The sequence below is a fragment of the Triturus cristatus genome, chromosome 6 (genome assembly GCF_964204655.1).
Source record: "Triturus cristatus chromosome 6, aTriCri1.1, whole genome shotgun sequence".
In the NCBI taxonomy this organism is placed as follows: Eukaryota; Metazoa; Chordata; class Amphibia; order Caudata; family Salamandridae; genus Triturus; species Triturus cristatus.
The window spans coordinates 52,423,578-52,439,717 of NC_140589.1; the positions used below are offsets into that span (position 1 = coordinate 52,423,578).

The 16,140-nt window shown below is 42.0% G+C and overlaps 1 protein-coding gene across 1 annotated transcript in view; it reads right to left on the bottom strand.

The window, feature by feature from the left end:
- DNAH8 (dynein axonemal heavy chain 8) overlaps positions 1-16,140 on the bottom strand; it is a 13,985,216-nt gene that overhangs the window by 2,020,977 nt on the left and 11,948,099 nt on the right. The window contains exon 75 of the mRNA XM_085610239.1: positions 4,513-4,668. Within this exon, the coding sequence (XP_085466365.1) occupies positions 4,513-4,668 (156 nt within the window). The remainder of the gene's footprint in view (positions 1-4,512; positions 4,669-16,140) is intronic.

Here is a 16,140-nt window from a genome sequence, read left to right on the forward strand (position 1 = left end):
CGTCCTATTATCGCCAACGAATTGGCTGCCCTGATGGATGCAGCTGCCATCGTTGAAAATTTTTTGCCAATTCAATCCAGGCGTCGCCCTTCCCTATCCGGTGGTGTAGTGATAGGTGCTGCCGGATTCTTAGATTTTTGTTGGGCTGCCTGTGAGATAACCGAATCTGGCCGAGGATGGCCAATGAGACAGGAAGGACTGTTGGCAGGAGCACGGTATTTCTTGTCAATCCGTGGAAGCACCGCTGGCACTGATGCTGGGTTTTTCATAATTTTGACTCCTTCCTTCCAAATGTAGTCAATGATAGGGATAGCTCTTGTGATCTTTCTTGACTCCTCTTTAAAATCATGAAGAAAACAGTCAGACTGTTCAATGGTAACTGGCAAGTGGAACCTGGTCGCAGCGCGCTGCATAAGGTTATGGAACCCCCCTATATCTTCTGGGGGCGAATCAGATGGTAGAGGGGTGGGTGGCGAAGGCATAGGAATTATATAGGAATCCCAAGGGTCTGCTGGATCTGGTAGCTCACCCTCTTCGAATTCCTCCTCAGAGGTTGAATCCTGATCTTGACGCGGGTCCTGTGGAGGATCAGGCAGTTGAGGCGTTGGGGCTGGTTCTTTAGGCAAAGGCAATGGGTCCGGCTGCGGCGCAGTTCGCGGAACCTGTGGAGTGACTGGCTGCGGTGGAAAACGCTGTTTATAATCTGTAAGCATAGCTTGCAGGTCTTGAATCAGAGTCGGAGGTAGATGTGACATCTCGCTGTGACGAGGTTGGCTGTAGTAAGGTCTATGATGCTGAACGACAATGTCTTCCTGATAGTAATGCCCCTGACAATTGACTTCCTCCTCATCATCATCGTCATCTTGACACTTGATGTGCAGTTCAGAAGGATGGCGAGCGATCCCAAAGGCCATTCGTCCTCGTCATCTTCATAGTCATCATCTTCCCCCTGCCCATATGATTTTAGGAGATGTGAGGGAGTAAGCGGTGATATATCGCTACATTCCTGCCTTTGAAAAGTCTTTAGTTGGAAACTCCTGGTGGAAATAGGAGTGGAATGAGCGGGCGCCATTGTAAATGTCGGAGACTGAACAGGTAAATCTCCTGGCATTGTTTCCTTTGATGTTAATAGGCTTGTAGTGTCCATCGTTGACGCGGTCGTCGTCGACGGGATCATCGTCATCAACGGGGTCTTCGTCGACGGGGTCTTCGTCGTCGACGGGCTCGACGTCGACGGGATCTTCGTCGACGGGCTCGACGTCGATGAGTTCTTCGTCGACGGAGCCTTCGTCGACGGGCTCGACGTCGACGGGGTCTTCATCGATGGGATCTTCGTCGACGAGCTCTTCGTCGACGGGCTCGTCGTCGACGGGACTTTCGACGACGAGATCTTTGTTGACGTCTCTCTTTTCGATGATGAAAGCTTTGTCGATGGTATCGTCGATGCTGGCTTCGTCGACGAGGACTTCGTCGACGACACTTCGATGACGGGCTTCTTTGAGAGGATAGTAATTCTCGTTGACAGAATAGGAGAGGTAATGGCTGTAGTCGAAATGGTTTCCGTCAATGAAGGAGCAGACGAGGTGACAGAAATCGTAGACGGAGAGAAAGCCAGAGATTTTGAAAGGCCTTTACTCACAGTTTGCTTGACCGCAGAAACCTGAGGAGAGTGCGCTGATTCAGAGGAAATGATGGGACTCCTCTGAACAGAATCAGAAGTAGAATGGTGAGATTTCTGGTGCTTCTTCCCCTCACTGGAAGAGCTGTCATGTGATCTAGCTCTCTTGCTAGAAGTAGAGGCTCTATCATCCTCCTCAGCCGAAGAGGATTTAAGCCACAAAAGCACTCTCGCCTCCCTATCCCTAAGAGTTTAGGTAGGGAAGGTGCGGCAAATCTTGCAATCTTTTGCCTCATGTTTAGGGTAGAGGCAGTAGATGCAGTCCAAATGTTGGTCATCAACATGGACCCTCTTCTTGGTGCAGGTCCTGCAGGACTTAAACAAGGCCTTGTTGTCAGACATGCTGAAGCAAGTTGAAAACTGAGAGGCACTCAGGGAGACTCCCTTCCACACGACGTGCAGTGAAAATCTGAGGAGAACTGGCTCTGCTGAGAGGGTTCTAGAAGGGTGCTGGTGTCTGATTAGTTGTTACCAAATTCTTGGTTCTTTTGCATAATGAGGTAGATAGCTGCTAAGATATAGGCTTCAGGCCTTTTCTTTGGGCCTACTACTACTACTAACATTTTTGGCACTACTTCTTTATTTACCGGGGACTCCCGCCTCGGCGACGGGGAATTATTCAGGCATGTGAATCTATGAAAGATACCCCAATACTGGATAAATGGCTCCTCCAATTCAAGGGAGATGCTCACTGGTTGGTAAAGTGCTGAGAGCCCTCGAAGGTTTTAGGAGGATGCACAGCTGCAGGATGAGTCAGGTCTTTGCAACTGTTAGGACAGCAGCCGGCAGGCAACGTTTGGTGCCAATTCCAGGGCTGGTTCACAGTTTTTGTGTTTACTGCTCTTCTTGGTCCTTCTTCAGTTCTCAGTAGATGAATCTGATTTCCTGGTGTCAGGGGGCCACCTAAATACTAAATTTAGGAACATTAAGGGGAGTGTAAGGTAGCAGCCAATGGCTACCTACACCCCCTATATGACCACTGCCTGTGGAAAGTGGGCATAATCCTGACCTAGAGTTCTTAGTTCCACTAAAAACAATATGGTGGGACCACGTTTCCATTGTTCACTTCAGGTAGCCCACCTTGGGCGTGTGACTAGCCTGGGAGTGAACATGCCTTCTGAATAGCTAATTTTCTCGCCTGTCCTGGTGCCAAATGGGCCACAGCGCAGAGGGTGGACGCTCCTAGGTCGGGGGTGGCCGCTTCTAGGTCAGATCTCAAATGCAGAGGAGGCTTTAAAGCCTCTGGCCTTGATATGTTGACACACTAGTAATCTGCTGGAGGAGATGTGAAAACCTTCCTCTGGAGCAGGCATTGTTTCTGGCCTCAGATAGCACGGGCTCTCCACTCTTGGGTGCAGAAACTTGTTTGTGGGGGCAGGCTGGATGATACCAGTCAGCCAGCACATTAGATACTGGTAGGTTTTTCAGGAGGCACCTCTATGGTGTCCTTTGGGTGCATGTCACCATAAATCTGATAATGGCAACAATACAGATTTATTAAGACAAGGTTTTGATACCAAACACCATTGGTTTCAGTAAAGCAGTCATGAAGCTGGGGATCTCGAAGTGACCAGTGCCCGGTACATATACTTAAGATGGCTTCCCTTCTTACTATCTTACTTGTAGTATCTAGTCATTGAACTAGATAGCGCAAGGGCATATCTGCTCATGCTGATATGTCCTCACAATTAATATAATGCACCCTGCCTTAAGGCCTGATGTAGCAGTGATTGACAGATATTGCATGCAGTAGCTGTGTGCATGGCACACAGGGTGTGTGCTGTGTCATGTTTTCATAAATGTTTTGCACCATTTCATGCAGCCTTCAATGACAGTCTACTTGGATTTGGGTGTGGTCCCTTAGGGTGGCACAATACAAACTGCAGCCCTTAGGGACCCTTTTTAGTACCAGTGCCCTAGGTACCAGGGGTACCATTTACTAGGGACGTACGAGTGTTCTAAAGTCCTTGTCAATTGGTTAACAATTGTACATGTACCTGTCTTAAGGGAACGAGCACTGGCACTGGGGTTCTTGTTAGCAGGCACCCAGTACACTTTCAGTCGAAAAGCATCAGTACTAGGGCAGAAAGTGGGTGTGACCATGTTAAAAGCAGACACTTTTCCACACTCTCTGCCAAAGTACCTGAGGGAGAGCACAGGTTAATTTAGGGTTCACCTGCTTCTTAATCTGACTAGGATTGTGGTTGTTGCTTGCCGTGGGGTTCATATCCAAATCAACCACCAACCTAATTTCTAACAAACATCTGAGAATCGTTCATACTCAAAAGCCCTAATCACGGGTGGGATGGATGAGAATGGGAGTTACTGCACGTGTCTGAATTTAACACAGTACTCTTGATTGGGGCCATAGTGTTTAGACAGATGTAGAAAATGTTTAAAAGGACAATTGTGATGGCTTGGTTTACCTAAAAGCAGAACTACAAAGGGATTTTGTCATTTCTTGTCTGTGCATTACACTGAAACATACACAGAGGTTTAGTTTGCGCTATTAATTTACACAATATTATTTTTTTTAAATAAAAACAAGCAATGTCAAAATTAAATGGTCTGGCATTGGCAAGCTAGTGCAATTGTTATCATCATTTACCGTGCATAACTATTTCAGTCCTGTCTCCTACAGGGGGGAAGCCATCAGTGTATTAAAACCTGGCTGTTTTCACGTATGAGACGAAAATAACTTTGCCTGATTTAAACAAAATGCCACGGAGAAAACCCTCGTACATGCACAACATTTCCTGAGACAAAGTACTGCAATACATCTCTATAAATCTACCAAAAGCAATGATTGATGCGTGTCTATTACGAGTACAAACCTTTAATATGCTTCCAGATTTGATGAAGTTTTTTTCCAGCACATTATCAAGCGCAGGATCCAGTTCTTCTTGCACATCCTCAATCAGCAGAGGTCGTCCTAGTGACAGACAATCCTCAAGGTGTGTACGAAAGTATTTATGATTGAGCGAAGTTACCTGAAACAGAAATCACCACAAGTTGTACGTAGATGTTAAAGATGCATTTGTATCCAATGCACAGCAACCATAGAGGTAAACAACAGATTAAATGGAAACAAAATGCAGTTTAAAATCGCCAGACAAAGAGTCAGGCAGCAATCACCAGTGGAGCAGGTATTTATCGCAGCCATTAACACTGACACCGCTGGGTAAGGTATCATTAGGTGTGGTAAATACCTCCTATTCTGAGTATAACTGGCAGCATGGGTCATACCATGCTGAGTTCTGTGCTCAGGGCGTGACATTGCACATGTACAGGTGTTCACTTGGCATTTTCAAATGGTAAAACTTCCCATGGAACTATCTGACCCAGAAACACGTGTTTCCTCAGAGATCGGAATCTGAGGCCTGATAACACATTGTTTGTGAATCGGTAACCGGTCACAGACTAGTTAGCAACCGCTAAATAAGCTGTTAACGAAGTACGAAGATTCTCTACATTATTGTTTCCTAAAATTGCACACCACTACACTAAATGCTGATTTCTTATTTTTGCATTATAAATGATCTAATTGCTAAAAGCGATTTCGAAATAGTGAGTTGATATTTTGATTTACAAAACATTCGTAATTAGGAAATTTGTAAAAACACTGAACTTTCCACATACAAAATACCATGGATTTCAAACTGTTTCAAACTGTTTGGAACCAGATGCAAAGTGTAAAACGGGGCCGAAAATGGGTTGCAAATCTTTCACAATGGCTGCACTCTATGTTGTAATGAGGAGGATGGGAATCTTGGGGGATCAACAAAGGATCCGTCCTTTATGGGATCAGTGAATACCAAAAATGGCCTCCCTGACCGTTTTCCGGCTCATGAACCAACTCCAGTGTGCCCTTTAAGAGTAGGCATTGGGGAGACGCGCGAGCGCGCGATCCAAGATGGCCACCGCGTGAGAGTCTTCGCGCGTTTTCAGCCCGTTTTTATTCCTAAAATGCCGATTTCTGTCAGAAAAGTGCCCTGGAGGAGGTCGTTGCATTTATGAAGGTCTCACCTGCACTGTGGAGCAATTTCAGTTGTTTTTGCAGAAGTGGGTTTTTTCATTGCCTGGTTCCTGCTCCCTGCACAGCATTCAGGTACAGCCAGACTTTCTGTCAAGGGGGCGGAGCAAGCTTTCAGGAAAGGGCCTGACTTGGGCCTAGCCACTCCCCCAGACCATTTTAGCTGCTGCACCAATCATTCCTTGGTGTTTTCCACAGCTTTCATTTCCTCCTTCGTTATTTTGTGTCTGCAATTATATTTCTGACTCTTTTTCACTTTAAAATGGAAAATAAGAGTTCTATTAATAAAAGGAGGCAGCAAGTTTCTCCTCCTCCTGTTAAATCAAAAGTAGTGGAGTCTTCTGAACCTTCACTGTCTTTAATATTGGAGGAAATTCAGGCACTTCGTGTCAATACAGATACTATTGCATCTGAAGTAAAACATGTGCATAAAGATATGGCCAGCCTGTCAATGAAAATATCAGATAATTCCATCAAAATACAAGATAATAAGGTCAAACTAAACTCATTTACTCCACTGGTGGCAAAAATTTCTCCTATGTGCTCAACATTATTGGATTTGGAGAATCGTAACAGACAATACAATCTACGCATATTTAATCTTCCTGAAAATGTTGAGGGGGATAACTGTAGACTATATTTGGAGAACTTATTACCTGGTCTTCTACAACTTAAATTCTCAGAAAAGTTTGAAATTGATAAAACCCACAGGACTCCCTCACACAGGAATCCTCAGCACACAAAACCGCGACAAATGATTTTTAAAGTTCTTCGACACCACCATTTGGTTCTAATCAGAAACGCAGCTAGAGAAATACCTTTATTGATGGTTAATGGGAATAAAATATTTATTCATCAAGACTATGCCAAAGAAACTGTTTCAATTCGCAAAGAATTCACTGCTCTTCGTCCGCAACTTCGCAGTTTAGGCTATAAATATGGTCTTTTTGATCCATCAACGATGCGCATTTGGAAGGATAATTTTTCGAAATCTTTTCAACGTCCAGAAGATTTGAAGCATTTTTTGGATCATCAGTCTCTGCAATCTATGGATACCAATGACTCTGCTACTTGATTTTTGCCGGTTGTGTTTTTTCTGACACAGTTCTGAAATTTCTCTTTATTGGGCTCCAGCGGTTTCGGTCATGCTTGTACAGCGTGTGTGCGTTTCACATTTCACATGTATGTCTTCTGTTTGTCGTTTTTTCCATGTTTTTTCATTTTTCCTTTCCTTCTTCTTTATCTGGAGCTACCTGTTTCTCATTTTCTTGATCCTCTCTTATCTTCCACTTCTTGTACTCTTTTCTCCTTTCTTCTATTATGGCTAATATTCATAATATTAAAGTAATTTCATTAAATGTTAAAGGATTGAGCCATCCAGTTAAACGTACAAAAATTTTAGATTACCTAGGTAGTTGCAAAGCTGATGTTTGTCTTATACAAGAGACTCATATAGATGATAACATTTTAGATTATATGCAGAAGAAATGGGTAGATGCTATTGTCTCTTCTCCTGCCAATGGTAAAAAAAAATGGTGTAGCTATTCTCTGCAAAAAAGCTACACTGTCAAATTTTGAGTAAAACTTCTTATAAGGATGGTGATATATGACTCATTTCTATTTTTATTAAATGTTTATGGTCCTACAGCAGATGATCCTATTTTTAGGTCTAATCTTACAACAGAGGTTCTAAAGGTTGGTAATGTCCCTTTAATTGTTGGAGGTGATTTTAATGTTATCTTTGACCCTTTATTAGATAGATTATCTCTTACTAAGTTTCACCCTACTAAAGTATATTTTGCTTTCAAATCATTTATTCAAGCTGTGAGAAGTTGGCCTGATGTATGATGTCACTAATTCTAGTGTACACCTTATATCAGTCCAAACAACCCTTATGGTGATTGGTTGTAAAGTCAACCTTATAGACCAGCTATCCTAGTGGTAGCATGGACAAGAGCAGTCTTAGGCTAAACTCTGAATGGCATGTGAAGCCAGCTGTGATACCATATATAATCCCTTGAATACCAAATGAAAGGACACCACAACAGATATATATATAAAATAAAGTGTATTTATTCTAGTCAAACCCTCAGCACTCTTTATGAGATTCGAGGTAAGTACAACACAGTCTTATTTAAGCATACATTAGGTCACACAGGTAAGTAATACAGTTAGGCCCTAGGGGCCACGCAAACCATATACTAAAGAAGTGGTATTAGGACCACTGTCACGGAAATAGAATAGGCCTAGGACTAGGGAATCGCTGGGGCTACACTACACTACCAACAGTTAGGAAGTGGGAGGCCCACGGGATTCAGGTGCAGAGTGGAAACACTCACGCGTAATGCGTATAATCGATAGAAATAGTACAGTTCTGAAATAAGCAGTTTTAGGACACTTCTGGAGTAGCTAGAAAGTCCAGACTCGGAAACTAGACCCTAGGATAGTCAATACCCTTGTGAGCACCGAAGTACCCAAGTTACCTAGCCCACGGGCTGCGGGTGCATAGGTGTGATCTTGCGTCGGGTTTCGTCGTGGACTTCTATCGATGCCTGAAGGAAAGTTGCTGACAGGCAGTCAGTGCAGAGTGTCCAGTGGATCCCAAGGCCGGGATCAAGAAGGAAGGGTACCTGCAAGCAGAAGGGACAGAGTTAAGGTCACTAGCCAGTGATCACGTGGAACCAGGAAGGAATCAGGCGATGTCGTGAAGATTGCAGGTGAAGGGTGAAGCTTGTCGCTGCAGCCACGGGTACCAGGAGACGTCGAGGACGACCAGGACCAGGAGGTGAGCTGTCCCACAAAGGCTCCTGCTGTCGGCGGTGTCGAAGTTGAACTAGGACTCACCAAGCCTTGGCAAGCGGAACCCACGAAGAACGGAGGCCTTGCTTCTGGTGCAGACCAGGAAGGTCTGGGGTGCTTCTATTTTGCAAAGAAGCGGGAGCCAGTCTGGAGGAGCCAAACCAGCAGTGAAGATTTCAAGGTGTGTCGTCACAAAGGCCACTAGCCAATGGGCAAGCAACCGGACAGACGCGGCAAGCAGGAAAATGCAGAAGGGCCCCACGCAGGACTCGTGGAGTGTGGGGGGCTGATCTTTGGTGCAGATGGTGCTTGGGGTTGGGGCTTCTCAATACCCGGTGCACAACTTCTAGGGTGCCTCAGAAGCTGCGCTGGAAGATACTCGCCACTTTTCCCAGGTAGCCGGTCCCACGTCTCTCATCGCCTCCACGGATCTCAGCTCGGCTGTGGATGTGGATCAGGGTCGGAGAAGTCTGGAAGTCAAGGCTCTGGTCGGGCTCTGCAGTCGGTCCCTCGTAGAACTTTAGCAAAGCAAAGGGTAGTCTCTTGATGGTGCCTGTTTGCACAGGGTAGCCACTCCTTGGCCACAAGGGAGATTCTTCAGTCTTCTTCTTTCGTCAAATGTCGAAGGTCCTGAGTTTCTGTTCAAGTTGCAGGTTCAGGATAATCTACTTTAGCAGGGCCCAACTAGCTACTAATATACTGGGCTAGTGGGCTGGGCTACCTGCAAGGTCCCTCCTAAGGGTGGGACCAGGAAGGGGAGTGGCTACACCCCCTTTCCTTTGTCCAGTTTCGCGCCAGAGCTGGGGCTGGAGTGCCCCAGCACCGGTTTGAACTGGACTATGCATGGAGCACCTTGTGTGCCCCAGGCATGTCTCATTCCTTTCAGCCCTCCCTGCCCCAATACACTAAAGTCTATTTCCCAGGCTCCCAGCAGCAGGAGGTCAGACTCGTGTCTGTGGCAGCAGCATCCATTTTGTGATGCTGAGGCTTTGGTGAGAGTTAAACAGCAAAGTAGGATTTTAACATGTCTCTCCCTCTAGAAGGGAGGAATAATATCCTCATCACCAGAAATGGTATGGGGGTATTATTCCAAAGTGTTAGACACCTTACACGACATGTTTTGATAAAGCCAAACCATAGTTACCATAACCGTTTAAGAATATAAGGCACTTTAAGAGTATATGGTAGGCTATATCATAGAACAGCTATAAGGACATGGTTCCGAAAGCTGCAGACAGGCTCAGCTCATGCTAGAGCACCATCTCACATGTTACCAAGCACTCTGCCTCCAGGATTGTTAAGGCCTGCCATAGGAGTGGCTGATAGGTACACATGTGTCCATATATAAGGTAGGTATAGGAATACTACACCTAAGCAAGGGGTGATTACACGGCCTTGCCCCAGCTGAGTGATCAGCCAGTTGTGTCATAATGGAATGCCAGGCCAGGGGTGGCATAATACATGCTGCAGCCCCTGGTAGGCCTAGGGTACACCTATGCCCTGGGTACCTAAGGTACACTATACAGGGTCTAATAAGGTGATCCCTACCAATTGGGTATGTACCTAGGGTACAAGGAGTCCATTTTAAAGAGAGAGCAGACAGCCTGAGACCCTGAATGGCAGGATCTCAGGCCAACTAAGTCGAAACACCAGCTAGACACTAGGCAAAAAGTTGGGGGTAACCATAGTCAGATATCCACCTTCCTACACAAGCCACTAAATTAGTTGACATTTGGAGGTTACATTTTCCTACAGAAAAATGTTACACATTCTTTTCAAATCCTCATAATTCCCATTCTAGAATTGATTGTTTATTGGTTTCCAGGCACCTACTTAGTTCAATAACTGCTCCTAATATTGGTAACATTGATATTTCAGACCATGCTATGATTTCTTTGGTTTTGAACTTGGAATCAACTTATCCTAAGCAATCTAGATGGCGAATGAACACTGGTATAATTTTTAATGAGTATAACAAGCCCAAACTTTTAGCTGCTATTCAAGAATATTTTATACTTAATCCTGAAGGGTCTACTTCTATGATAAATAGATGGGATGCTTTTAAAGCTTATATTAGGGGCGTAACAATATCTATTATGGCTCATGAAAATAAAACCTTTCATGCTACTGTTAAAAACTTACAAACACAAATTGCGAAATTTGAACGACTTTTTATTACATCCAACAGTCCTCAATATAAATTTAAACTACAAAAATTGCGTTATGAATTTAATTCAATCCTTAGTAAAAGAGCAGGTATTTAAATTTCTAATGCTAAAGCCAGATTTAGTTTTAATGCCAATAGATCCGGTAAACTATTAGCTAATTATTTGCGCATAAAAAAAGATAAAACTCAAATCAACTCAATTCTTGGTCCTCATGGTAATATTGCTCTATCTCACAATGAAATTGTTAATGAATTTATGAATTTCTATTCGACATTATATAATAAACCAGATTTTCTGGAGGTCTCCTTAATTGACTCCTTTTTAAATTCATGTAAATTACCCAAGATTTCACAATCCAATAAAATTGGACTTGATGCACCTATTACCAAAGATGAAATCCTATCAGCTATAAAATCTCTTAAAAAGAACAAATCTCGTGGGCCCTGATGGGATCCCTGCGGAATTCTACAAAGAATTTCAGTCACACCTTTTACCATATTTACACCAACTTTTTACGTTTTTTGGATCAACTGGAACTACTTCTGGTTCTTTTACAGAAGCTTTAATTATAGTACTTCCAAAACCAGATAAAGATCCCACCCGAGTGTCTAACTATCGTCCTATATCTTTAATTACTCAAGACTGTAAATTATATGCTAAAATGCTTGCTACTAGATTGGGCCCCATATTAGATTCTATTATACACCCTGACCAATCTGGTTTTATGAAGAATAGATACTCTGCTAATAATACGAGAACTTTGCTACATATTATTGAACAAAGTGCTACTTTATCGGTGCCATCTGGAATTTTTGCCTTAGATGCTGAAAAGGCATTTGATAAACTCCATTGGTAATTTTTATTCCATACGTTGTCCTCATTTAGTTTTGGAGATACCTTTATTCGCATGATTTTAGCTCTATATTTTGCCCCTACTGCTTGTTTATTTATTAATGGGCAAGTTTCAACTCAATTTTCGCTTTTTAGAGGTACAAGACAAGGATGTCCTCTTTCTCCTCTCTTATTTTTAATTGGCATTGAACCTTTTCTTAACCTAATCAGAAATTGCGATCATATTAAAGGAATCATTATTAAGGATGTTACTGTTATAACCCTTGCTTATGTGGATGATGTGCTTTAATTTGTTAGTGACCATATATCTTCTTTCCCCTCATTAATGGATATTATAACAAAGTATTCTACAGTTTCTGGATACACTTTAAATACCAACAAAACTGAATTCTTTCCTTTAAATGTTTATTGCACTCCTGATATGCTTCACATGCATGAAATTATTTGGCAAATGAATAAGTTAAAATATCTTGGAATTTTATTTTCCTCTTCCATAAAATCGACAATAAACCTAAATTGTGATTTTATCCTAAACTATATTAAAGACAAAACGTCTAAATGGTCATCATTACATCTTTCATGGTGGGATAGGATGGATTCTCTTAAAATGACTATAGCCCCCAAAATATTCTATACCCTTGCCATGGTTCCATTAAAGTTTTATAAAGATGTTGATAAACTTTTGTCAAAGTTTTTATGGAACCTCAAACCTCCTCGCATTAATTATAAAAATTAAAAGTTCCTAAACGTAATGCTGGATTTGGTATCCCAGACTTTTTCCTTTATCATAAAGCTTTTATTTTAAAACAAAGTTCACTATGGTTTAATTGCTCCTTTTGAAATAATTCTCCTACATGGCTCCGTATTGAGAAATCAATTACGAATCCATTTCCATTACCTACTTTGGTGTCCATGCATAATAATGCTCCATTTATTCCAAAGACAGTTATTATTAAATCCACTAAAATGTTATTTAATGATCTTGACTTAATTTTTCTTTTTCCCATGGACAACACTGTTGAATTAGCATTATGGTATACTAATGTTATTAAATTAAACAGGAATGTTAATTTCTGGTTTTCATGGATTAAGGCTGGCATTTTTTATCTTAAAGATGTTTATTCCAATAACACGTTTATTTCTTTTGAAACATTGCAAACGAGCTTTGGTTTATTTAAATCTGACTTTATTAAGTAGCAATATTTGTGCAATTCAATTTTAGACTCCTTTCCTAATGCCATCCCTTCTAATGTTACAGCTGACTTAGCAATTTATATTCAAACAGTTTCAAAATCATCTCATGGGGTTTCTATTTTATATAAAAAATTATCTGATACTCTAGGTAGCAATATATAGATGATTTCCAATTTTTGGAATAATGAACTTTCACTTTCCTTGTCCACTGACACATGGAAAGATATTTGGCCTTATAGTATATCTGGGTGGTTGCCTGTCTCAATCTACCAAACTAATTCTTATATCCTCTATAATCGTTTATGGACTCCATCACGTTTGTTCCAAGCTAAACATCTCCCCTCTCCTGATTGTTGGCATCGTAAATCACACCCTGGTACATTACAACATATGCTTTTTGATTGTCCTTTGGTTTTTAAATTTTGGTCTGAAGTTTGGGATATCATAAAGAAGATTTTTAAATTTCAAATTGATCTTTCCTATTAGTTAATAATTTGTACACAGCTATTCTTTCACAAACTGTGCATGATTTAGAAAGTAAACTTTTCAATTTTCTTATTTCTGCTGCTTTAAAATCCATTACTTTTTGTTGGAAAGATGTTTCTATATTATCTGTTAATGCTTGGTGGTCATGGGTTATTTTTTCTAGAAGAGGTGCTCAATTATCTATAAATGGGATCACTCATCATTTTTTCTCTTATCAATCTTTTTGGTTACCTGTTGATGCATATTTGTCCATTTAATGTTGTATTAATAATTTCAATTCAGATTTGAACTCAACATGATTAGTCTTATTATGACATATAGTAGCTCTGTTTGCATCTTATACGGTAGTTGTTATATTTGTTCCTTCCCTCCCCCTCCTTTTCGCCCTTTTTGTATCTTTTGAATGTGTATTTTTACATTACCCAATATAATTTTTTCTATGATTTTGATTATGATATACAATGTTATTTAGGTATTATTGCTTAATCATAATATTTTATGTGTTGTCTTTCTTTTAGTTGTATATGATCAAAAATTCAATAAAATATTCTGAACACAAAAAAAGAGTAGACATTGGACCTTCTAGTGGAGAAGCTTTAAATGCTCCTGAGGCAGTGGGTGTGATTGGAAGAGCTGCGAGGAAGGCGGAGACAATTTTTGGAAGGGTTGGGTATACCTCTATTCCACAAGTTGCAAAACTCAGAGGTCTGATGTTAAGCACCTCCATCATTGTGGAAATTGAGACACACATCCTCCTACTGGTAGAAAGTGGTCCAAGAAGGAGATACTAGGGCTACGTTTGTGCATTGTCTGAGGAAGAGGAGGAGGAGAAGGAGGAAAAAGAAGAAGAAAGGAGTGGGAGGGCTCGCTGTCTTCCTCTAGCACACCCTCTGTAACTTCTGTGAAGGGCATTTGATGTCTGTTGTTGTGGTTGCTATTGCATTAAATATTGTTAGCGCCTCCAAAAAGAATATACCATGCTGAAACCTCAAAATATTTTAAACTGACAGTAGTCTTTCATCGGTGATTGAAGGCCACGTGATTGTGCTATGACTCTACTCTCATTCTAAAGAAGAATATGCTTTTGCTCCAAAATGTTTGGAATCGTCCAATGGTAAGTCCATGAAAGTATTCTGCATAACCTGTGCAAAACCTGAGTTTCTCAGCCAAGCATGGAGGCAGACTGATATGCCCACAGCCATTGCGACTGAGTCAGTAACACTGAGCCCTGATTGTATGACTAGTCTAGCCACCATTTGACCATCATTAATTATTTCAGAGAAGTTAGTTTGGTCCTCTGTAGGCAATTTAGTAATGATACGCTGAATCAAGCAATGCATGAATATACCTGCCTAGGAAGCAGGTCGCATTTAAAGATTTAAGCACCATGCTACCTGATGAGAACATTTTGTAGCCGACTTTTCCATGTTCTAAGACTCCCTGTCGGAGGGATCACACGGAAAAGAACCAGGAGTAGGTTTTGGTGAGCAATAGGCTTGGACTACCAAGGTCTCTGGAGTAGATGTGATGATAGGAAGACTGGGTGTTCAGGAGCTGGTTTGTAATGTCTTCCTATCAATCTGGAGACAGCTGTAGCAGTGGTAGATTTGTTCCATATCACTGAGATGGGTTCTGTCAATGCATCATTAAAGGATAGCAGAAGTTGTGAGTTTTGGATCATTGAATGTAAAAGCCCCAAGTAATATGTTAGACTTCAATCCTGTGGTTGGGAGAAGTAAGTCAAACATTTCTGCTGCCTTTGACCACACATGTTGATGTGACACACCAAACATCCTCTGCGACACGCTCTACAAGCTCCTTCCCATGAGACCCTTCCGGAAGCCCTGTCCACAGTTATTCCGCTATACACTTTTGAAGAGGACGTCCCCATACCCCACCCCTATTCCAGACTAGGTCACTACCTCCTCTACACTTTATACTCACGTTGTGGCTGTTTGTATTATGCGACTCACTATGTTGGATATGGAGCAATTTGGTTTTGTATTGTACATTTTGTTGTTTCATTGCCTCTTTAACAACTGGATTGATTACAGCACCTACGCACAGAACTCTGACATTTTACAGATGGCTTATATACTCCATTCTATATATTACCATCCTCCTTCCCTGGATTTCCTGCTGTATTGCCATCTATTTCACTCCACAGTGGTTACACTGCTAGACTTTCGATACTATGGACTTTTGTGTGGTTCTATCCACCACTAACACCGGCTGAATCATTGTGCGATAATATGTTGCATTTTCTGTATGTGTTTCCAAAAGGGTTTTTAACACAATGTTGTTGCCTTGCGCACCACTGAAAGATAAGATGTCACCTTTGGAGGTGAAATATCTGTTGGGGACAGGAGTCCAACCCACTTGCCTCCTTCAAGTCCTCGAAGTACTGTGCAATTGATAACTGGTTGTCCTCATCACCTCCTGAAAAACATTGTCGCCAAAGACTAAATGTTCCTCCTTCAAAAGTCTCTGCACCTCTCTTTGAGATCAATGTAGTGGCGATGTAACTTGTGGAAGCTCCATGGTTGGTAGGGTTACCAGTGGTGTCAACTGTGGCATCTGTGGAGAAGGTTCCGGCGCTGGTGACGTTCGTTGTGCCACCTATGGAGAGTCTTTCTCTGATGATGGTGGAAGAGCCAACTGGGGCAGCATTGTTTGTGTTGTTGGAGATGTGGGGACAGGAGTCGAATTCAGTAAGGGATACTGGGCCAGTCGCATAAATGATAAGAAGGGTGCTTGCTGGTATGGCACAGAGAGTCCTCCCAAGGAGTAGGCCAGTGGTTCCACGGGGCCTGTAGGCACACGAGATGGCATAATGGCTCTATTTAAGATGCTAAACATGGAATTGAGTTATCAACTCAGATCCATACCCTGAGTTGGAAAAGTAGGGTATGTCATATCATCCGGGGATT